Source organism: Coregonus clupeaformis, chromosome 24 (assembly GCF_020615455.1).
Source record: "Coregonus clupeaformis isolate EN_2021a chromosome 24, ASM2061545v1, whole genome shotgun sequence".
In the NCBI taxonomy this organism is placed as follows: domain Eukaryota; kingdom Metazoa; phylum Chordata; class Actinopteri; order Salmoniformes; family Salmonidae; genus Coregonus; species Coregonus clupeaformis.
In genome coordinates, this window is record NC_059215.1 from 3,641,663 (window position 1) to 3,666,134 (window position 24,472).

The 24,472-nt window shown below is 43.1% G+C and overlaps 1 protein-coding gene across 1 annotated transcript in view; it reads left to right on the forward strand.

Annotated features, from left to right (window-relative positions):
- LOC121537727 (rho guanine nucleotide exchange factor 12) overlaps window positions 1–24,254 on the forward strand; it is a 164,832-nt gene extending 140,578 nt beyond the window's left edge. Inside the window, exons 23-40 of the mRNA XM_045206985.1 lie at window positions 898–933; window positions 1,763–1,920; window positions 2,525–2,671; window positions 2,938–3,023; window positions 3,358–3,483; window positions 4,534–4,648; window positions 8,919–9,019; window positions 9,742–9,819; window positions 11,204–11,279; window positions 12,185–12,352; window positions 13,007–13,094; window positions 13,417–13,494; window positions 13,670–13,764; window positions 13,882–14,172; window positions 16,797–17,117; window positions 17,857–18,077; window positions 21,796–21,868; window positions 22,316–24,254. Coding sequence (XP_045062920.1) covers window positions 898–933; window positions 1,763–1,920; window positions 2,525–2,671; window positions 2,938–3,023; window positions 3,358–3,483; window positions 4,534–4,648; window positions 8,919–9,019; window positions 9,742–9,819; window positions 11,204–11,279; window positions 12,185–12,352; window positions 13,007–13,094; window positions 13,417–13,494; window positions 13,670–13,764; window positions 13,882–14,172; window positions 16,797–17,117; window positions 17,857–18,077; window positions 21,796–21,868; window positions 22,316–22,326 — 2,269 coding nt within the window. The 3' untranslated portion in view covers window positions 22,327–24,254. The remainder of the gene's footprint in view (window positions 1–897; window positions 934–1,762; window positions 1,921–2,524; window positions 2,672–2,937; window positions 3,024–3,357; window positions 3,484–4,533; window positions 4,649–8,918; window positions 9,020–9,741; window positions 9,820–11,203; window positions 11,280–12,184; window positions 12,353–13,006; window positions 13,095–13,416; window positions 13,495–13,669; window positions 13,765–13,881; window positions 14,173–16,796; window positions 17,118–17,856; window positions 18,078–21,795; window positions 21,869–22,315) is intronic.
- The last annotated feature ends 218 nt before the right edge of the window (window positions 24,255–24,472 follow it).

Sequence of the window (24,472 nt, forward strand, 5' to 3'; positions counted from 1 at the left end):
TGCAAAAAACAAAAGGAACAAAATAGTTTGATAATTTCTTTGCTTGCTGTGGCGTTTACCCCCCTCAAAAATCATATTGTTTACAGGTTATAGTGACATAGGCTTATCGACTTGGTGACAGCACCTTTCCATATGATGTGCTAGTTACTTAGCCTACATGACCATTGAGCAGTATGCCGCGTAGAAATACAGAGTGCAGATCTGCTGTAATCAAATGTGATGGTTTCAGCAATACATAGTGAATGTCTAATCTGCTCAAGGGTTGATAAACTCTAATCTATACCATCCTTTCATCTCAAACGGTAGATCTAATCTGAGTCAGGACTGTCTTCTGGGTCAACACAAATCTATGCTAAGTCTACATCCCAAATGGCACCCTATTCCTTATATAGTCAAAAGTAGTGCACTAAATAGGGAATAGGGTGCCATTCGGGATGCAAACTAAATCGCATGCTGGGTGAATTGCATGATCACTGAACTATTGGTCCGAGGAGGGAGCAAGCTTTCCCAGAAAAAGCCTTCCAAGGCAGAACGTTTTGCTGATGTGTTGGTCCACTGCCAAGCTCATTCGTTATCATCCAACATGACTGATCAACAGCAAAGTCTGCTGTCTCACAGTCACAGTCTCATTCGGCCATTGTGCCGGGATACACAGCCCATACTCAGAGCCATATCTGTTCTACTACAGCACTCAGTGACATACTGAAGACTGGAGCAATTGAAATACCTTTCTTTGTCTCTCCGATCATTCATTACATTGAAACTCATTGAGATAAAAGGTCCTCTTATGGTGTTTTACTTGGAGACTGGGAATTCTCCAACCTATGCCTTACGACCTCCGGGATTTGGTGTCCGGTAGAAAGTGTGTTGACGGGGACTGTGATCTTCTCTCTCCAGGGTTCAAGATGGAGGCACCCCCAAACCAGCCCGGAGGTGAGTCTTTTTCAACTTTTATTTGTGTTGTTGTTGTCAATTTCATGTAATGTTGTTTACAGACCTGGGTTCAAATACTATTTGAAATCTTTCAAATACTTTGAGCAGTTGCTCTAGCCTGCCTGGAGTGCCAGTTGGGTGGGGTTTGCAGTTTAAGGACTGTTCTATTCTATTTAGCCTGGCAAGCTCAATCAAGTACGGATAAAGAATTTGAAATGATTTCAAATAGTATTTGAATCCAGGTCAGTTTTTTTTTTTTTACATCTCTGTAGTTATATGAATGTTTGGCATGAATGGGAACTGATTTTCCTCAGTTGTTCTGTGGCACCAGCTATTCAAAGGGTTTGCGTTGCCCACACAATTTAATGAACTGAATCAGTGGTGCTTGATTAATCATGATTAACGTGATTAAGCTTTAACTTAACTCTGGCAAAACCTTTGAATAGAATTGATTTAGTTACTAGTCCCCCTCTCTCTACCCATTATTAAAGGCTTGACATCTGCACTTAGTAACTCGGTAACTTTCCCAATTAATCACACATTGATCTCAATCGTAGAGTTGCGCTTTAATGTTGTTTAAGTGGGCCCATGGCTGTGTTCATTAGGTACCAGGTCTCCCTTGTAAAAGAGGTCTTCTGACCTCAACGGGACTTCCTGGATAAATAAAGGTAAATAAAACCAAACAGAAGAAGACTGACTGAAACAGGGAGGGACTACTGTCCAATAAGAAATGCTTGTTTTCCATTTCCGTTGCAAAAATGTTGCCACTGCATGCCCTAATGAACACAATCCAGGTGTCATCACCAGAGACTTGTTGTTCTCATGTCAGGATGGAGGGTTTAGGCTGTGCAGATGTGCCGAGTGAGGACGACCTGGGGAATGAGATCGAGTGCGAGCAGGACCCTCCCAACTGGCAGACGCTGGTCAGCCGAGAGATCCTGGCAGGCCTGACGCCACAGGAGATCAAGAGACAGGAAGTCATCAACGGTGAGGCCGGTGACCATTTTTGTTCCACATAATGTACAGCTGCCTGGGGATCAGTCATACAGATAGAGTAGTTTCATGCTATCAGTCTGCTAAAGATAGATTTGTTGAATATTGCAAGTAGTTTCATGTTAGCTGTTAAGCCTTTGAGACATTGTTATTGAGATGGCAAGTATGATGTGCTGTATTAGAATGTGTCCTTTATATTTTCATACATAGCTTCATATCCTAGCCGCCCCAGCCTGACCTTATTAGTTATTTGAGTTTGTGTCCATGACCAAGGCTATTGTGTCCATTCAAGTCAAGTGGTGAACTTTTTCACCATGAGTATCAGTGATGGTGGGTCCGCTAGCTAAACAACAAGCCACTAAAGTGTGTGTGATGTTTTCATAGAAAACCTCAATGTCTTGTCAGATGCGGTCACTTTAGAATGATGCCATCTGTCGGAAGAAGATGGGTTCCACCTAGTTTATGACGGTCTGACCATAGAGATATATAATACACTAGTGGCTGATGTCATAGGCCTGCATAGCTTTAGAATGTGCTGACAATGGCAGCCATCTTGTTCTGTTTAATTATTTGGTTCTGACTTTGTGCGTCTCCACAGAGCTGTTCTACACGGAGCGAGCCCACCTGAGGATGTTGAAGGTGCTGGATAACGTGTTCTACCAGAAACTAACCCGAGACGGCATCCTGCCTCCTGGAGACATTAAACACATCTTCACTAACCTAGAGGAGATTGTCCAGCTACATGGTATGCTGTGTGTGTGTCAGTGTCGGTGTCTGTGTGCAATGCTAGCTATACTTACCATCGGGCCTCCTCTTCAGAGCTAGAGTTAAACTCCTCTCTCAGGGCTAATCCTAACTTCCACTTCACTCGGATTTTCACTTCCTAAATATTGAAATGGACCAATTCCCAAACAAATGTCTTATTTTCCCTGACTTTTTATGTTTTGCAGATCCAATCCTTGCTATCTCATTTTATGTAATCACTTAGCTATTTTCTCTTCCTCCCTACAGTGTCGATAACAGAACAGGTGACAGTCATTCGGAAGAAGAACGAGACGTCAGTGATAGACCTGATAGGAGACGATCTACTAGCTTGGGTAAGAAAAGACTCAACCTGCGTCCTAAATGGCACCCTATTCCTTTTATAGTGCATTACTTTTGACCAGAGCCCTATGGGCCATTTGGGACAAACCTTCCGTCACTGCAGGAGAGAAGAGGGGGGAGTATTACTGTACATCCAAAATTCATTGGGATAGCATTGTTGCGCGTGTGCGCGTGTGACATTTTCTGTGTCCGTGTGTGTGTTTGTGTGTCCATGCCCGTGTGTGTGTTTGTCTCTGTGTCCCTCCATGCGTGCGGGTGTGTCCATGTCCCCCCATGCGTATGTGTGTGCGCACATGTTACCATGTCCCTCTGTGTGTGCATGTGTAGTTCAGTGATGGCGAGGAGGAGAAGATCAAGCGGGCGGTGGGCACGTTCTGCAGTAACCAGCCCTTCGCTCTGGAACTCATCAAGACCCGGCAGAAGAAAGACCAGCGCTTCACCTCCTTTATGCAGGTACGACACAATATACTATATTTGTGAAGGTTCTGAAGGACTGGACGTTCTACTCAATGCATTTATAATTGCCGCTAATGAAGATTTTGTCTAAAGTGCATGATAGTGGCTTGGACACACAATTAGATTTCTAAAGGAAGCTAAACATTTGTAGAAAAAAACTGACTTTTGTCATCATTGTGATGTCATCAGATTGACTTTAGATGTAGTATAACGTTAGCTAGATAGGTAAGATTGAAGGAAAAGCACCGGATTTTAGCTAGCTAACTTTTCTTTTGCGAATGACAATATTGTCTAAATAAAATTTGACGACATCATAATATTATTTTTGGTTTCCTACTAACTATTCGCCTACTTTAGCAATGTCATCGTATTTCCAAGCCACTATAGTGTAATTTAGACTAAATGATCATTAGCCCCCATGGATGAGATGTCTTTAGAATTTTCAGGAGTCACTGTGAGTGAGACTCCTTTCTGGAGTCACTATGGATGAAACTCCTTTCTGGAGTCACTGTGAGTGAGACTCCTTTCTGGAGTCACTATGGATGAAACTCCTTTCTGGAGTCACTGTGGGTGAGACTCCTTTCTGGAGTCACTGTGGGTGAGACTCCTTTCTGGAGTCACTATGGATGAGACTCCTTTCTGGAGTCACTATGGATGAGACGTCTTAAGAATGTTTATAACAATGGCATGACGTGACCAACTGACTTGAGGTGCAATCATGAATACCAAACTATACTATACTATGCTTTTCTAAACTATGTATGTTATACTATTATGCTATTTTACTATATACTATTAAATACTATACTATATTATACAGTATTATACTATACTGCACTACACTACACTATATACTATACTTTGCAATTCAATACTATACAATATAGTACAATACGATGATAATCACTCCCTCAAGCGCGTCTTAGAGGGCATCATCGTAACCATACAAGCTCAGTTATAGATGGGGAGATTCAAGACATGGATGAACTGGGGTGATCTGGAGTGAGTGACTGTAGTATTGACTCGGGTGTGTCTCTCGTCCTATAGGAGGCTGAGAGCAACCGTCTGTGTCGCAGACTGCAGCTGAAGGATATCATTCCAGTGGAGATGCAGAGGCTGACCAAGTATCCACTACTGCTGGAGAGCATTGCCAAGTACACAGGTACAGTAGACAGACACCACTATAAAACACAATGTCTGTCCACACAATTTATAAAGGTTGAGACTTGGGCCTGAAAAGAATTTGGAATACATTTAATCTCTCTTCTTCTGAGTCCACCTGTTGGAAGATAAGTATTGCATTTCTTTATAGTTGATTGAAGAGGGGTGTATATCCAAGCCCTATGATCTTCTAATATTTAATACAATTACTGAACTGAGGGGGAAAAAAGGCAGTTCTGCAGATTTAGCTACTGAAACTTTTATAACCAGAGATTGTAAAATCTGAAGAAGAAATAATCCTGAAGATTAGGCTATAAATGAAGCCGTCATCATCATCCCTTCACATTCTTGGTCATGTGTTTTTTGTAGTGCACTTATTTGGCCCATTCCATAAGACTGTATTGCACTTATTTGCAGGCCCAGCTCCAGGATGACATGCTTGAGGGGGCATTTTAAATCCATGGGAGGGCACAACTAGTATTGCTTTAGCGCCTTAATAACACAAAGTAGATTAGTCCTACTACTGTTCAAATGTACAAACATGTATCTGAAATGAAGCTGTGCACATCAACAGCCGTCGCTTTATATAATAACAAAAGAAAGAGACAGTATGCACCCCACTACAACATGTGTATCCGAAATGCAACCATAGATGCAGTAGGCCTACACATAATTTGCGCCTACCAACACGCACAGATCAGCTCGACAGGATGAGCACCACTAGCTTATCAAATATTCTTACAGGTTTCATAGCTTAAACTTCAATAATTAGAACTATAGGCTAAATTTCTGTCGAATTTGTGACACTACGCAATGGGCGTAACCAAGCCGCTACTTCTCCAGGTGTGCAATATTTTCTGTGTGGGAGAGTTTCAGAAAAGCAAACTAAATCAAACTAAGTGCATATTCTATAGTAATAGCTGATGTGAAATGTCCTACCTGGCAGTAGCTAATTTGAATCTGCCGCGAATAAGAGTACATGCCCATTCCGATAGCAACACACACACACTATAGCAAGAGAGCAGAGATGGTGCGAAAAAGTAGGCTTTGTGTCATTTTGATAGTATTGACATCACTTTTACAGTAGCCTATCACACAATGACTGTGTAATGCAAATGTATGATAAGAGTGAAAGTGTGCCTACTTCTTTTAGTAGGCTACACATGGTATTGGTCCTACATACAAAATGTAAAAAAAAGATGTAGACCTATCTGGATTCGGAAAGTATTCATACCCTTTCCCCTTTTCCACATTTTGTTACGTTACAGCCTTATTCTAAACATTTTTTTTTCAACATCCTCATCAATCTATACACACTTCCCAATAATGACAAAGCGAAAAAAGGTTGTTTAGAAATATAAAAAACAGAAATACCTTATTTACATAGGTATTCAGACCCTTTGTTATGAGACTCGAAATTGAGCTCCGGAGCATCCTGTTTCCATTGATCATCCTTGAGATGTTTCTACAACTTGATTGGAGTCCACCTGTGGTAAATTCAATTGATTGGACATGATTTGGAAAGGCACACACCTGTCTATATAAGGTCCCACAGTTAACACTGCAAATCAGAGCAAAGACCAAGCCATGACTTTGAAGGAATTGTCCGTAGAGCTCCGAGACAGGATTGTGTTGAGGCACAGATCTGGGGAAAGGTACACATTTTATTTTCAGCATTGAAGGTCCCCAAGAACACAGTTGCCTCCATCATTCTTAAATGGAAGAAGTTTGGAACCACCAAGACTCTTCCTAGAGCTGGCCGCCCGCCAAACTGAGCAATCGGGGGAGAAGTGCCTTGGTCAGGGAGGTGACCAAGAACCCAATAGTCACTCTGACAGAGCTCCAGAGTTCCTCTGTGGAGATGGGAGAACCTTCCAGAAGGCAACCATCTCTGCAGCACTCCACCAATCAGGTCTTTATGGTAGAGTGGCCAGACGGAAGCCACTCCTCAGTAAAAGGCACATGACAGCCCGCTTGGAGTTTGCCAGAAGGCATATAAAGGACTCTCAGAACATGAGAAACAAGATTCTCTGGCCTGATGAAACCAAAATTGAACTCTTTGGCCTGAATGCCAAGCGTCACATCTGGAAGAAACCTGGCACCATCCCCACGGGGGGCCAGTATGAAAAATGTATGCACTCACTAATTGTAAGTCGCTCTGGATAAGAGCGTCTGCTAAATGTCAATTGGATTGGACAACATCATGCTGTGGGGATGTTTTTCAGCAGCAGGGACTGAGAGACTAGTCAGGATTGAAGGAAAGATGAACAGAGCAAGGTACAAAGAGATGCTTGAGGAAAACCTGCTCCAGAGTGCTCAGGACCTCAGACTGGGGTGAAGGTTCACCTTCCAACGACCCTACGCACACAGCCAAGACAACACAGAAGTGGCTTCGGGACAAGTCTCTGAATGTCCTTGATTGGCCCAGCCAGAGCCCAGACTTGAACCTGATCGAACATCTCTGGCGAGACCTGAAAATAACTGTGAAGGAATGTTCCCCATTCAACCTGACAGAGCTTGAGAGGATCTGCCGAGAAGGATGGGAGAAACTCCCCAAATACAGGTGTGCCAAGCTTGTAGCATCATACCCAAGAAGCCTCGAGGTTGTAATCATTGCCAAAGGTGCTTCAACAAAGTACTGAGTATATGGTCTAAATACTTAGAATAAGGCTGTAACATAATAAAATGTGGAAAAAGTCAAGGGCTCTTTTTACACACAAGAAAGCAAGCAATGTTGAAGAAAAGCACGATAAAGGATAACGTTAGATGCACTGCCAATTTCAGTGTCACCTCAGAGCACAACCAGTACACTACATAGGTCATTGTCCCTATACCCGTCAAATAACACAAAGCTGTATATCTATCAATAGCAATTAGACCCACAAAAGCAAGCAATGACATTAAGAATCAAAGATAAATCTAAAAGATGCATTGAAGTAAATAGCAAACTTCTAAAACTATGCGTTACATAAAAAAATCTGCCAAACAACCAGTAGGCTTACATGAGGGAAAACCAAATAATTAATCATTCTGGCACGGCGGCCAGGCCCATAAAGGTTGTAGCTTACCATTTAGACGAGTTGCAGCCTCCTCCATGCTGTGTTGAATCTCATGAGACGTTTCTGATTCCATTCTCATTCCTGGCTAAATTTACTTTTCTGGCCCCCTATCAAATGCCAGCTGGACAAGCTGGGCTTTTCGTTAATGTAACATGCTGCGTCTGTGTTCACTGAATACATTCTTCAGAGTGGAGAAGGAATTTTCGCACATTGTTGTAGATGTCCCAAATGTTAATCAAAATCCATGTTCCAGTGACAACAGCTGACAAAGGCCCGCCGTAACTTTGAAGAACACTGAGTGGAGTCCATTTGTTGTTGCTGGCTGTGGTTCCGATTTCACTTTGCAAGAATCAATAAACTCTGCTTCCACTGGTTCAGTTTTGGTTAGATCCAACAGGTCGTCAGATGCTAGTGGCTGGAGTAATGGAGGTGCAGATGCTTGTTGTGATGTTACCCTCATGCTGCTGATGCTAGGCCCAGGCTCTTCTCAATCTTGTTGGTCAGCAGGCAGCGTGGGGGATGGGCGGGTATTACATTTGCTGCTAGTCTCCTCAACCTCGGTGGATGGCGCAGAAGGCTGCTCGGTGAGCACGGCATCGCACTCCACATGGTGGTCCTCTGTTTTTTTGCTCTTGGCAGTGCCTAGCCATTTTCGGATATCCATACTGATTAGCCAGCTTTAATTATTCAGCTTGCCGCTACCAAAACTTAACAAAGCTAGTAGCTACTAGCTAGCCTATTATTAGCTGTAGCTGTCTGGAAAAGTGAACAAATTTTTTCCCTCTCTGTGACAAAATTACTGTCAATTTAACCCCGCCCTGGTACCTTATGACATTGCATGGCGAGGTGCCCAATCAGAATGCATTTTTGAATTTGAACTACTAAATATTACATTATTACATCCCCCCTCCCTCCCCCCTCCTCAGATCATGAGCGCACACCCAGCATAGACTCTGTCCCGGTCTGCACTACTGGCAGGCCCGACAACGCTACATTGCCAAAACCGGGCATTGTAATTCATATACCATTTGTTATGTTTATGGGGAGGGGTCCATGCCTGGCTTTGCCACCCCGTAGAGCAGACTCTGCTTATTTGGTCCACTCCTTAAGGCTGTAGTGCACTTATTTGATACACACCAGAAGATTGTAGTGCACTTATTTGGTCCAATCCATAAGACTGATTTCATCCGTTTGTGTGTTTTTTCCTGACAGAGGATGCAGAGGAGAGGGACAAGGTGAAGAGGGCCGGAGAGTGCTGCAGGACGATTCTCAACTATGTCAACCAGACAGTGAAAGAGGCAGAGAACAAACAGGTAACTGAATATGGAGAGGAGAATCACTGGGACTAGACACATGGTCAACATTGGTGAACACATGCGCACAGCTGAGCTACACCAACAGTTGTCCTGGTGGAGTCATGTTGATGGTGTATATTAAATGAATCGGTTGAAAACTGTTTGAGACTTGCAAGCAATATTAAGCGAAGCCAGTCAAGACGGGAAACTCAAGTGTTTGCATAAAGGGATTCAAACAACACTTCCTACCTTAATATGGCGGTCTATTTAAGTTGACCAGTTCTGCACACACATCCTAGCTATGCGATTGGCTTGTCTTTGCTGCTTAATATTGCTGCTGCTGTAACTATTGCTGCCACCTGCTATGCATTGTCTGTTTTCTGCTAGTCCACCACCACTCCAGCCTCAAACTGTTTGGTTCTGCTTTTGTTCCCATCAGCGGGATTGGAATATATCTCACTCATTGCCTGTATTAAATGTTAATAATTTATGCATTGCTCTGGCAGTGAGATCACCTGAAGGAGCAGAGCCTAACACCAAGACCAAATGGGTTCTCTTCTATTTTATAATAAATGGTTAAACGAATACATGAGTTTCCTGTCTGAACCGTATTCATGCAAAATGTAGTAAACGATGCAACTCTTATGCCTTCCACCTTTCTACCACAATATATCAGCTAAGGGACTGAATAGGTCCTGTCTAGCCACTGCTGATGAGTCTGTGTGCTCCTCTCCCTACAGAGGTTAGAGGACTACCAGAGACGCCTGGACCTGTCCTCACTCAAACAGAGTGAGAACCCAATGATCTCAGAGTTCAAGGTGAGACTCAACTCCTATATTCCTCCACTTGTCTCACCATTTATTTACATGTATGTACCTTTATTTGACCAGGGAAGTTGATTTAGGACATATTCTCATTGACAACAACCCCAGTTGGCATAAAGCTTTAGAAAGGTGCCTGTTCTGACGTGTGCGTCTGTCTGTGTGTGTTTGTATGTAATTGTCAGTGTCGCCAGCTGCATACCACCCTAGATCCCACTGCTGGCTTGCTTTTGAAGCTAAGCAGGGTTGGCCCTGGTCAGTCCCTGGATGGGAGACCAGATGGTGGTGTTGGTGGGCCAGTAGGAGGCACTCTTTCCTCTGGTCTAAATCTTTTTTTATCCCAATGGAGCCCCACAGTGGAGGTCATAATACCCATAAAACGTAGCGGTCAAACAGGGAAATGGTTCCAATTGTTTTTTCCACATATTTCCCATAGGGGATTTTAGAATCACTTAAAATAAGGGCTGTGTTTCGTGTAGGCTTACCCTGGCGTGACGTTTTGATAACCATGTAAATCTCTCTCGTACAAGGTGACTTTTATCAGTATATTCATCTCTATTTACTCTCAGATTTGAAAATGCTAATTAGCATCAAAGTAAACATCACGCAAGACTACAAATCCCTGCAAGCTCCTGCACATCATCTCTAGCTGACAATTTAAATACATTTTGCCAATTTATTTATTTCTAGATTTAGCTAACATTAGATAGTTCATCCAGAGATTCTTACCTTTGCCTCGATTCGTCGGTCTCATCCAGATCATCAAGGCATTTGTAGTTTTTTATGATAGCCGCATTGGCAGCCAATTAGCGTTTCATTTTTGGGGGGTAAATACAGGCAAATATATTAATAAAAGTCACCTAGTCCTATTTGCACGATTATGAAAACGTCACGCCAGAGTAAGCCTACACGGAACACAGCCCTTTTTTTAAGTGTTTCTAAAATCCCTATGGGAAAATTGAATGGTGGAAAAACTATAGGAATCATTTCCCTGTTTGACCGCTAGGTTTTATGGGCATTATGACTCATACTGTGGTACTCTATGCCCCAGGGCAGTGATTGGGGACATTGCCCTGTGTAAGGTGCCGTCTTTGGGATGGGATGTTAAACGGGTGTTCTGACTTTCTGTGGTCACTAAAGGTCCCATGGCACTTATCGTAAGAGTAGGGGTGTTAACCCCGGTGTCCTGGCTAAATTCCCAATCTGGCCGTCATACCATCATGGCCACCTAATCATCCCCAGCTTCCAATTGGCTCATTCATCCCCCCTCCTCTCCCCTGTAACTATTCCCCAGGTCGTTGCTGTAAATGAGAATGTGTTCTCAGTCACCTGGTAAAATAAGGGTTAAATAAAATAAAATAAAATGTGCGTGTGTCTTTAGAGCCTGGACCTGACCAAGAGGAAGATGGTGCACGAGGGACCTCTCTCCTGGAAGGTCAACAAAGACAAGACAATCGGTAGGTGCCCACAATTCAACATAATGTGTTTTAGCTGTGTAGAAATGTGGATAATGTAGTCAATTTATTTGTTAACCTTTAGGACAATGGCTAATTCCATTTTCAGCTTAGCCATTTCGTACACTAGAGTTGTCCTCATCAAATGCTGAAAAACTAAGTAGGCTACAACACACAGTAGAAAGCAGAAGGGTACACATGCTAGTTTTAGCCCACATAAGCACTAGCTTGTCTTCTTTAGTGTAAGTGCTTTTCTGTGTGTTGTAAACCATCTGCTCTCTATACCAAACGCCAGGACTGAGAGATACAAAACGTTCCCATACCTTACTCCCAATTAATCAACAAAATTTGCATCATATTGTCATGAATTTCACTTGTGTTTATCCATGTCTGTGACTTCCATTTGGGTATCAATAAAAACTTTAAAGCCCAGTGCAGTCAAAAACGTGATTTTCCTGTGTTTTATATACATTTCCACCTATGAGGTTGGAATAATACTGTGAAATTGTGAAAATGATGACAATGGCCTTTTAGTGTAAGAGCTGTTTTGAAAAGACCGCCTGAAATTTCAGCCTGTTTTGGAGGGATGGAGTTTTGGCCTGCCTGGTGACATCACCAGGCGGTAAATTAGTTAAGAGACCAATAGGAAAGAGAGTTCCAAACCTCACTGCCAATAACAGCTAATTTTCACTTTCCCACTCAGACCATTCCCAGACAGTCCTAGCAAAATTCTTGCTTGAGAAATTGTTTTTTGCTAAGAAGCTATATATAAAAAAAAAAATGTATTACTATTTTTATTGAAAACAATCACATTAAGGTACTTCATTGTTACCCATAAATTATTTGATATTGAGATAAAAACGGCTTCATTGGACCTTTAACTATTGAACTTCCTCCTACTCCCTCAGAGCTGTACACACTGCTCCTAGAGGACATCCTGGTGCTGCTGCAGAAGCAGGACGAGCGGTTGGTTCTAAAGTGCCACAGCAAGAACCTGGCGGGCTCCGCCGACACCAAGCACATCTTTAGCCCCATCATCAAGCTCAACACTGTGCTGGTGCGCTCGGTGGCCACCGGTGAGTCCATTCAATTCAGTTTAGTTCAATTCAAACTTTATTGTCCCCACAGGGAAATCCATTCTGCAGGAGTACATAAGACACGATACATACAGTATACACAAAGATACAAAGACACACATGCAAGCACTAACAAGCCACGCCCACTTTTTTAAATAAAGAGTTTTGTTTCAGTGGTGTGAAATGTTTTTTAAAATTCAGATAGAAATAGTTTGTGTAGAGCAGATGTAATTCTCTGTTATGCCGAATGGGCATTTGTGTCAGCTTTATATGTTCCATTTCTATCTGTCACATTCTGAATATTTCAGTGTCCCACTGAAAAGGCTCTTGGAATCAATGTCCAATAACATTTCTTCAAGCAACATATCTGTGGTAGCCTGGTCCCAGATCTGTTTGTGCAGTCTTGCCAACCGTCATGTTTGGCATGACAATGACATTGGACTAAGTTTGTTGGAACCCGCTTGATCTTGCGATAGCTCACATTCTGTTTTACTGAAGTGACCAGGCTACATTGGAGTTGGCTATACAGCACAAAGAGATCTGGGACCAGGCTATATCTTGTGGGATTTGGAGAGGAAAGACAACATAGTAAAGACAACATAGCAGACTGTCATAATATATGTTCTAATGATATGCTGTCTCTTCCCCTGACAGACAACAAGTCCTTCTTCGTGCTGTCTATGTCCGACAACGGAGCCCAGATCTACGAGCTAATGGCCCAGACCGTGTCCGAGCAAAGAACGTAAGTCTGTCTGTTTTCATCCCAAAGTCACTTAATCCAAGCTTCCCATTCAGTTGTCACCTGGCTAACACTTTATCAAAGTTCCCAGGTTTTCCAGAAATTCCAGTTAACGAATTCCGGGGGGGAATAAGCAGGGACAGGATCCTCCAACTAATATTTCTGAAAAAGCTGAATTTGCTTGGTTTTAGTTGTATTTTAAGTTGAATCCCTCCAGGCAAAGTTGCTCTCATAGAGATAGATGGCACTTGCCAGAAAGACGTGATGGGCTCTCTTTCTATCTCTTTGGTTGCTAAGTTTCTCATTAGCTCCTCCCATCCACTAGGTGGCAGTGTCTGATAACGCAGAGGGCAGACACCATGAAGACGAAACCGCACAACATAATACCTTTACCTCAGACCGAGTAAGTTCACTGGCCTTTTTGTGCTTTTTATATATATTATATTTTAAATATTTAACTTGTTATATATTCTGCTGTCTAATGAAAAAAGGCTCCCATTTTACATCGCCCTAGTTTATAATTTACGTGTGTGTGTGCGTTTGTGTGTGCGTGCGTGCATTTTTCATGTGTGTTGAAGTGCTGAGCGAGACACAGTGGAGGTTATCAGCACGGGGATGCCCAAACTGAGCAAAGACCCAGACCGCCTCTCCACGGAAAGTATCCAGTTCGCAGGTATCAATTACAAGATATTTAATCTAGTTTTTCAACCCTATGAAAAGTTATGTGAGTTTGACTATTCTTCATGCAGCTTTAAAACAACTTCATTACCCATGTTTCTGTATCCCCTAGAAAAATGTGTAACTTCCTCGCCTGGTCTGCAACCCACGCCCACATTGATCAACCCATTTGACAGCGTCAAATCAGACGACAAGGAAGAAGTGTCGCCGCCGCTGTTAGACAGAAGAGAAGAAGAGGAGGAGGAGGAGGAAGTGGAGGAGTTAGACGAGGAGGAAGTTGAAGTGTTTATGGATGGCGAGCTGGCAGACAGACTGCCCTTCCAAGGCATTGCCATCGACGACCAGGAGCCCCATGACGCCTTTGGCATGCCCCCCTCCAGAGCCGAGGAGGCCCTAAGAACCTGTGAGTTTACTACCTTGTCCTTAGTTAGACCAATATGACACATACAGTGATAGAATGACACACTATCATAATGTTTTGCTACGGAAACAGAAAATGAGTGTTGCTTATTGGCTAGTGCTGAGCGATTTGTGCTTTTTGAGGATGGATCGGTTTCATTTCGATTATGAAAAAATTATCACCGTTTTCGATTTCGGTTTCGATTACTTTGGATTGAATGCTGTAACAACACAGAACAAAACAATTAATAAAAGTCACATGATGGTAGTGACTGCCCATTACTGCTTATTAACCATAATTTATTCACATTACTTTACTTTATGAAAATATTTCAGTTGTTGTGTATATTACATTTGTTTTATTTTATAACTTTATTATTTTATTCCAAGTCATCATCACATCTCTATAGAGCTGCTGCATATGCTGACTGAAAAAAATCACTATTTTGTAGTTCTTCAAGGTAAATAGCCCTCCTGTAGCTCAGTTGGTAGAGCATGGCGCTTGCAATGCCAGGGTTGTGGGTTCGATTCCCACGGGGGACAAGAATGAAAAATGTATGCACTCACTAATTGTAAGTCGCTCTGGATAAGAGCGTCTGCTAAATAACTAAAATGTTTTAAAAAATTCTATGACTGCTGAATACCAACTCTCAATCACTTAGATCATGTATTTTCAGGTAGAGATACCTCGCGAAGGAACAGCTGCTGTCTATATCCCCATACGATCAAGCATTGTTCTGCCTCTTCTGTAGCAGGCATAAAATAATCACAGACCGGGCAAGTAGAGGCCCAATGGATTATGGTCATTGTAGTTAATTACCACATTTTATGCGCTAAACTACGTAGAATATTGGCCTGTTGAAAACTACAACTGTAAATCTTGGTGGGGCAAACTCAATCATTTTTTTTAGATGCATACCAGCAACGCCACTACACAACACACTAAACTATACATCAATTGCACTATAACGGTGACAAACGGAGCCCACAAACTGTTACGGCTTACATAAAGCAATTCAGATAGATGTTAGTTCAGATAAATTCAGCAAGATGTTGACTTTACTCTTCTTTAAGTCACCACACAGAGAGAGAGAGAGAGAGAGAGAGAGAGAGAGATACGCGCCGTTCGCTTACTATTTGAAGTATTTTATTAGGCCTATGTTGTCTAAAAAGGAAGGAAAATACAATCACGAGGATCCACTTTTATAGACAATATACCGAAGCACAGACAGCGCATTGTGCAAACAAAACAACCCTCGCAATATTAACTGGAATTACTGAACTTTTTGTTGAAAACAAATATTTGAATGGGAAGAGACTGTCACTGGCAAACATGGCTACATTCCCAACAACATTATATAGTATCCCCTCCTCGTGAAGAAAAGCACATGAGCTAATTTATGCAGAAGCATACAAGACAGTCGTTCTTGTGGGCAAATTTTGTCATCAAAGGTGCTTTCAAGACAACTGGGAACTCTGAAAAAAACAATGTCAAATCATGACGTTTAGTGATCTTCAGCTTGGAGCTCTAGAAAGAGGCCTGAGTTCCTGGCTTGGAATTCCGAGTTGGATGACCGGAGCTCGTTTTTTTCAGAGTTCCCAGTTGTCTTGAACTCACTGAAGTCTGAGATTTCCCAGTTCCGAGTTTCCAGTTCTTTTGAACGTGGCAGAAGTCATGCTGGATTGACAGCATGGCCAATGTATTCAACCTTTTCTCGTCCATGGTGTTGCATGTGAATGTTTATCCTTTTAAGCTTGGAAATTAGACCCTTAAACCCAGACTTGGACCACACACCCACTCCACTGAATAGCAGGCTAGTGATTGCTTTGCAACGCTTGCAGTTAGCCACTGATTCCTTCCAAACCACTCCTTGTTGAATTTGCCATTTCCGACTTGTTGTGTAATGTGTATGTCCAATGGCCGATGAGCACCAATACCTTTTTGCCAGTAGATTGTCAACGTGATTCATGATGATGACTGCTTGTCTAGCTTGCTAGCTAAGATTTTAAAAGTAACATGATCAGTCCAATCAAAGCTACGGAAGATATAACGTGATTTGACGTCATTTTGTTTGTGGCCAATGACCTTGAGCCTTCTTGGATGGGCACTTCTAATGTAAATCTATGGCAGCACCCAAGGGGGCTAGAACTGCCTAGCTCTCCCTGTAGATTCTGCGGTGACGTAGTGTCCCCATGAGTGACAGAATACTGAGCCAATCACGGCGCAACTAGAGAATATTATCAACGCCTACGCTCTGTATATTCCGCTGGCTGCCCCTCCACCACAGAAAGCACTGAGCTAGGCTGAAACACCTGCATTTTGGAGCTGCCTTACTCAAGAAATAAACTATGTTCGTATGCAGCTTTATTAACTCAATATTAATCGCTCAGCACTATTATTGGCCTAATGAACATGACCATGTAGCAGTTTTAACACACCACAGTTATGGAATACCTTACAAAACGAATTACACCTGGATTACCTGTTGTATTGATGGATTTCTTTTGTCCTCAGGGCACCATTGTAAATGAGACACTGGTCTCAATTGTGTTCCCCTGAATTAATAAAAGTTTATACAAATATATAAAAAAGTAACCTCTCTCTCTCTCTCTCTCTCCTTCTCCCAGTGGCAGCCCTGAGGCAGGTCCTTCTCAACCACATGACGAGCAGAGAGGAGGGCAGCGACAAGGACAAAGAGAATAGGAAGGAGAAGGAGCAGAGGAAGTGCCGGGCCCGTGGGGCACGCCTGCTGAGGACCACGTCACTGAGGGACCCAGAGGACAACAACACCAGTACATCGGGCCCTAGGAGTGCAGCAGCATCCTCTCCTGGCTCCTCTGAGAACAGCACATCGGAGAGGACCGAGTCGGGGAGGGAGGAGGGGGCCCCAGGGTCCTCGGAAATCCCGTCTGGGGACACAGGCTTCTTCGAGACATCTGAGGACTACGGTGAGCCAACTGGAACATTCAGGGAGCTGGACAAGTCATGGGAGGGCAGAAAACCTAGTGGCGAATCCCCTTCTCCTTAAGTCAAATTTTCACTTAGTCATTGATGTCAATAGGAGACCAAGTCCGAATTCGACTTAAGCGGAAGTTAGGATTCACCCTGTAATGTGTATTGTTCAAATATCCTCATAGCTGAAAAAGTTGTGTTTATAGCCGTTTTATTGCTTTTATAGAAAGTTGTTTTTATAGCTGATGTTTTATGATATCATTATGCATGTGTGAGGTTCCTCCTTTTTAATTGTGAAAGTTAAAGTTTTCAGGTGGGCATAATTTACACTTTTCAGAGATTATCTGCTTTATGGCTCTAAACCGGCATTTCCCAAACTAGGGGGGGCGACCCCATGTGGGGTCACCTGGTTTGAAAATGGGGTCGCGAGAGAAACTCTCTCTCTCAAAAAAAAAATGATTGCGCTTGGTTCATAGAACCAGGGTTACGTCAGTAAATGCGGTTGTAATAAACAGAGCGGTTTCTGTTTTCTTCCTGCAAATGTGACTCTATCTTTTGAACGGTTTAAGCTACAAAATAGTATGACCACATCACTGATAGATAAGACTAAGGAAAAAGTATGTGTCTTCTGTTTCCCTCTACAATGTCCACAAGCCGTGCAGGACTCATTAGAACAGAGTGGACAAGACCAGGCACTAAATCAAAATCTCTCTCTCTCTCCCTCTCCCTTTTCAGGCAGTTACATTGTCCTGGGGGGCTTGGGGGAGAGCAGCACAGACGACGACGGTCAGGCGAGTGGCGAGGGTGGGGGCGGGGCCCAGTGGGGCTCGGACTCGGGCATCGACCTGAAGAAGCTGCTCTCCTCATCCTCGCAGACAGGGGATGCCGGCCCCAACCTCAGGCGCCAGGTCATGACCCACCTCCGCCTGCTGCAGGCCAACCTGCAGCACCTGAAGGTACACCATCAACCCCCCTTTGAGTACCATGCAGAAGTTGCCCCCCTAGATCAGACCTGGGTTCAAATACTATTTTAAATAATTAGAAATACTTTCTGTGCTTTATTGTGTTCGCCCATTTAGCTCTTCAGGCAGGCTAGAGTAAACACTTAAAGTATTTGACAGATTTCAAATAGTATTTGAAGCCAGGACTGATCTAAGGTCAGTTTTGTGTTTTTAGCTGATCATTGATGGATGCCTCAGGGCAGCTTCGGCACAGAATCAAATAAAATAAAATGTTATTTGTCACATGCTTTGTAAACAACAGGTGTGGACTAACAGTGAAATGCTTACTTACGGGCCCTTCCCAACAATGCAGAGAAAGAAAATGGAGTAAAACACGTAATAATAAAAGTAATAATAGATACACAATGAGTAATGATAACTTGGGTATATACAAGGGGTGCCAGTACCGAGTCGATGTGCAGGGGTACGAGGTAATTGAGGTAGATATGTACAAATAACTAGGAATAAAGTGACAGATAGAAATCAGCAGCAGCGGCGTATGTGATGAGTCAAAATAGTTCGTGCAAAAAGGGTCGGGTAGCTATTTGGTTAACTATTTAACCAACTATTTAGCAGTCTTATGGCTTCGGGGTAAAAGCTGTTCAGGGTCCTGTTGGTTCCAGACTTGGTGCATCGGTACCGCTTGCTGTGCAGTAGCAGAGAGAACTGTCTATGACTTGGGTGGTTGGAGTCTTTGACAATTTTTAGGGCCTTCCTCTGACACCGCCTGGTATAGAGGTCCTGGATGGCAGGAAGCTTGGCCCCAGTGATGTACTGGGCCCTACGCACTACCCTCTGTAGCGCCTTGCGGTCGGATGCCAAGTGGTAATGCAGCCAGTCAAGATGCTCTCAATGGTGCAGCTGTAGAAACTTTTTGAGGATCTGAGGGCCGTTGCCCAATCTTTTCAGCCTCCAGTGGGGTAAGAGGCTTTGTCGTGCCCTCTTTACGACTGTGTTGGTGTTTTTGGACCATGATAGATCCTTAGTGATGTGGACGCCAAGGAACTTGAAGCTCTCGACCAGCACCACTTCAGCCCCGTTGATATGAATGGGGGCGTGCTTGGCCCTCTGTTTCCTTTAGTCCACAATCAGCTTCTTTGTATTGCGGACGTTGAAGGAGAGGTTGTTGTCCTGGCACCACACTGCCAGGTCTCTGACCTCTTCCTTATAGGCTGCCTCAACGTCGTCAGTGATCAGACCTACCACCGTCGTGTCGTCTGCAAACTTAATGATGGTGTTGGAGTCGTGCGCGGCCACGCAGTCTTATGTGAACAGGGAGTGCAGGAGGGGACTAAGCACACACCCCTGAGGGGCCCCCGTGTTGAGGGTCAGCGTGGCGGATGTGTTGTTGCCTACACTCACCACCTGGGGGAGTCCCGTCAGGAAGTCCTGGATCCAGTTGCAGAGGGAGGTGTTCACTCCCAGGGTCCTTAGCTTAGTAATGAGTCAATGAACAGCATTCTCACGTAGGTGTTCCTTTTGTCCAAGGGCAGTGTGGAATGCAATAGAGATTGTGTAATCTGTGGATCTGTTGGGGCGGTATGTGAATTGGAGTGGGTCCAGGGTGTCTGGGATGATGGTGTTGATGTGAGCCATGACCAGCCTTTCAAAGCATTTCATGGCTACATATGTGAGTGTTACGGGGTGAGTCAATTAGACAGGTTAACTTGGTCTTCTTGGGCACAGGGACTATGGTGGTCTGCTTGAAAGACTGGATCAGGGAGAGGTTGAAAATGTCAGTGAAGACACTGGCCAGCTGGTCAGCGCATGCTCTGAGTACGCGCCCTGGTAATCCGTCTGGCCCTGCGGCCTTGTAATGTTAACCTGTTTGAAGGTCTTACTCACATCTGCTACGGAGAGCATGATCAAAAAGTCGTCCGGAACAGCTGGTGCTCTCACGCATGGTTCAGTGTTGCATACCTCAAAGTGAGCATAGAAGGCATTTAGCTCGTCTGGTAGACTCGTGTCACTGGGCAGCTCACGGCTGGATTTCCCTTTGTAATCCGTGATAGTTTGCTCAGTGCGGATGTTGCCTGTAATCCATGGCTTCTGGTTGTGATATTTACGTACGGTCACTGTAGGGACGATGTCATCGATGCATTTATTAATGAAGCCAGTGACTGATGTGGTGAACTCCTCAATGCCATCGGATGAGTCCCGTAACATATTCCAGTCTGTGCTAGCGAAACAGTCCTGTAGCTTAGCATCCACTTCATCGGACCCCTTCTCTATTGAGCGCGTCACTGGTACTTCCTGTTGAGATTTTGCTTGTGTAAGCAGGAATCAGGAGGATAGAGTTATGGTCAGATCTGCCAAATGGAGAGTGAGGGAGAGCTTTGTATGCGTCTCTGTGTGTGGATTAAAGGTGATCTAGAGTTTTTTTCTCCTCTAGTTGCACAGGTGACATCAATCAATCAATCAAATGTTATTTATAAAGCCCTTTTTACATCAGCAGATGTCACAAAGTGCTATACAGAAACCCAGCCTAAAACCCCAAACAGCAAGCAATGCAGATGTAGAAGCACGGTGGCTAGGAAAAACTCCCTAGAAAGGCAGAAACCTAGGAAGAAACCTAGAGAGGAACCAGGCTCTGAGGGGTGGTCCCCTTCTGGCTGTGCCGGGTGGAGATTATAACAGTACATGGCCATTAAGACATGATGGTAGAAATTAGGTAAAACGGATTTCAGTTTTCCTGCATTAAATCACTGGCTATTTTCTTGTTTGCTTATGGCCCTATACAACTCGTTGAGTGCAGTCTTAGTGCCAGCATCGGTTTGGTGGTAAATAAACAGCTACGAAAAATATAGATGAAAATGTTCTTGGTAATAGTATGGTCTCCGGCTTATCATGAGGTATTCTTATTCGAACCTCAAGACATCCTTAATATTAGAGATTGCGCACCAGCTGTTGTTAACAAAGAGACACACACCGCCCCCCTTGAGCTTACCCGACGCTGCCGTTCTGTCCTGCCGATGCATAGAAAAAACAGCTAGTTGTATATTATCCATGTCCTTGTTCAGCTCTGTTTTCGAGAAACATAGGATATTACAGTTCTTCAAGTCCCGTTGATTGGATAGTCTCGAATGGAGCTCGTCCAGTTTGTTCTCCAGTGATTGTACAGTCACCAATAGAAAAGAGGGTAGAGGTGGTTTATTTACTCTCCACTGTAGTTTCATCAGGGTGCCCGCACGTCGGTCTCTATATTGCCGTCTCTTTCTCTTCCGAGTGTCCGGTATTAGGGCCTAGTCAGGGTGAGCAGTATGTCCGGCGCCGCCGACCTGTTGAAGTGGAAATCTTCATCCAAATCGAGGTTAGCGATCACTGTTCTGATGTCCAGAAGCAATTTTTGGTCATAGGAAACAATGGTGGAATCATTATGTAAATTTTTTTTAAGATCAGCACAAAAAAACACACAAAATAGCAGAATTGGTCAGGAGCCCGTAAAGTGTCTACAACACATTCCAGCGCCGTACCAGAACTGTATGAGAAGCACTTTAAGTAAAGTCATTCAATTTCTATAATTTCAGTCTCTCATGCGTTTGCCCATACTATTATATTTTTCTATTCATCCATCCATTCACCCATCCATCAACACACTAATTTTATCCCTCTCTCCTTATGTCTGTTCATCTGTTCTACCAGAGCTAAGTTTGTGTCAACAATCTACTTTCAGGAAGTGGAAACCAAGTATAATGAACTGCGCCAAAGGCTGAGTGAAACAGCTACTGACACAGAGGAGAACAAAGGTACTGTGAATTATTGATATTGCGTCCCATATGGCACCCTATAGCCTTTATAGTGCACTATTTTTGAAAAAAGGCTTTGTAAAAATTAGTGCACTTTATAGGGAATAGGGTGCCATTTGGGACACACCCTGATACTGTACTGATCATGAACAGATACAAGAGTAGTTTGCATGCACAAGATGCTTGAAAGGTCTTTTGGAGTACATGAGCGTAGATATCTTGTGCTCCACCAATGCATTGTAATTTCTGCAAGCATTGAAGTTTGAGTAAACCGTACACACGGGACAACAAACAGAATGCGTATCTCAACTTCGAACTAGATTTGTTGTTGGATATCGTATGTATACGTTTTGTGGTCAGATATCAAAGAGCAAAACACGATGAGGAAAACAAAATCAAAATATGTTTTCACTATTTCTCTCTTCTTTGTTTTCTGTCTCTCTTCAGATAAGAGTTAGTGGTGACAGAGCCCCTAATCCTCCACCACAAGAGAACAAAATAGTGACATTGATAGGGAGGGGGACACCTGGTCACCTCTCCCTGTCCTCTTGATACCCCCCACCTCACCCCCTCACCCCTCCCATACTGCTGTGACCTAAAGTGGAGACTGGGACTCGCGCAGGCCCTCCCAGGCACACATGGCAATCAGGGAAGAACACCACAACTCTCCACAGCCTTCTCACAAGGACCATTTGGCTATACCCCCTCAACCACCAGATATTTTCTCCTCCTGTGGATAAGAGTGTCATCTTCCCATTGCTCGCGTGCATTGGGCCTTCGGAACTCATCACTTTCAATGTATCCAGCAGGGTCCAGAAACACAACTGTACGTGATGCTATAGTCCAACTTAAAGCACCCCCATGTGGTGGCTAATGCTTTGGGCCTAGAGGATTATGTACCATAGCAAAGGCATACCAAAGTGAAAAGTGTGCAGAAGATATGGGGGGGGGGGTCAATATACTGTACCTATTCAGTTGTAATCATGCCATGATCGATCAAATTGCGCTAGAACAAAATATTTGAAGTTTAGAGAATGGTCAGTGGTTTTTACTAAACTTCAAAACGTAATAGTATGTTAAGTTAGCCCACCATCATGCCTACAATGACGTTCTGAAGTGATTATTTAATCACTTAGGGGTGAATCCAAACTTCCACTTAAGTAAAATGTTCCCTTCGGTAATCATAGATGTCAATGGAAGACTATTGGAAGTGGAAGTTAGGATTATCCCCTTAAGAGGTCCTCAAGTCATTTATTGGGTCTCAAGAAAAACAAGCAGTTCTCCAAAAAAAGGAAAATGTTGTGAATATCAAGAAAAAGGACTAGTTCGGTCTGCTAGATAGGTCCACTTTGCCAACCCAGTGAAATGCTGTTAGTAGTCACCGGTAAGAGCTCTTTTTCTTCACCTTTTACTGTGGCTGTATCTCCTCTGGCTGGCATTAGTGGCACTTGGGAAGCACGTGTGATATAGCAAAATACGAGAGGACAGTCCGTCGTTCCTGTTATTGACTTTCCCCTGAAGTAATGTGGTATTCATCCATTCCTAATCGACAGTGACCCTCCTAGATTGGGGAACATCTCCCCCAGCTCTGTGCCAAGTTGCTGTTTACCTTCCCTTTTCTCCGTTTTTGGAACTCCAAACTATCTGTGTTACTGTACATCATCCTTTGGATACAAGCTACTGAGGAACTCTTCACGCACAAATTAGCTTCTGGGGTGAGAGCACAGACCTCTGTGATTTCATGGTTGGATTGAGAAAAGACTGGCACAACAAATACTGTATATTAATTTCACTCCAATGTTAGCCCAGCCGGAAGACTGTGTTCAAATATGAAGTTGTGGCTTGGATTCTTGGATGAAAAAAAAAGAAGTAAACAACAACAAAGCTGAAAATAAAGATTTTTTTTAAGGACTTCTATGGACTATTTTAAATGTTTAAAAAAATACAATTACGTACAATAATGACCAACACTGCACCTCTTAAAGTAAGAGCAATCTTCACATTTCCTTGGTTTTGTTGTTTTTTCTTCTGCTTTCTACATCATACAATCATGTATTATTTTAACAGAAACTACTAAAAAATTTGAACAAATAAAAGACTGCAAGGTATCGCTAAAATATTAATGTAATCTGTATTTTTATTATTTTTGTCTAGATGTTATTATATTTGTATTATATTATTATGAGCACTATTATTAATATGGTCTCTGGCTCTGAAAACGTAAATAGTTATTTTTAGATGAGCGATTAAAATCTGACTGATCTATTGTTTAAAATGAAGGGAAAGATTGCAAAATGTGTCTTTATTTTATTTCAGTCGATCTTCCTGGGTAGAGAGAGGGAAATATGAGTTGGAAATATGATTAAAGAAGCTTGCTGGAAACACTGATGATGGTGGAGTATTATTCTCTGAGCTTGGATGTGAAAATACTGCAGCATATTTTGGTATACCTTCTTGTTTCGCATGTTTATGTTTCATTTCATGGGCAATGCAATGAGACCACAAACATTTTGCCCAAATACTTGGTAAAGACACTTAAAGGGGAAGTTCAGTATTTGACAACTTAGGCCGGGATTCAATCTGATCGCGCTTTGTCAGCTATGC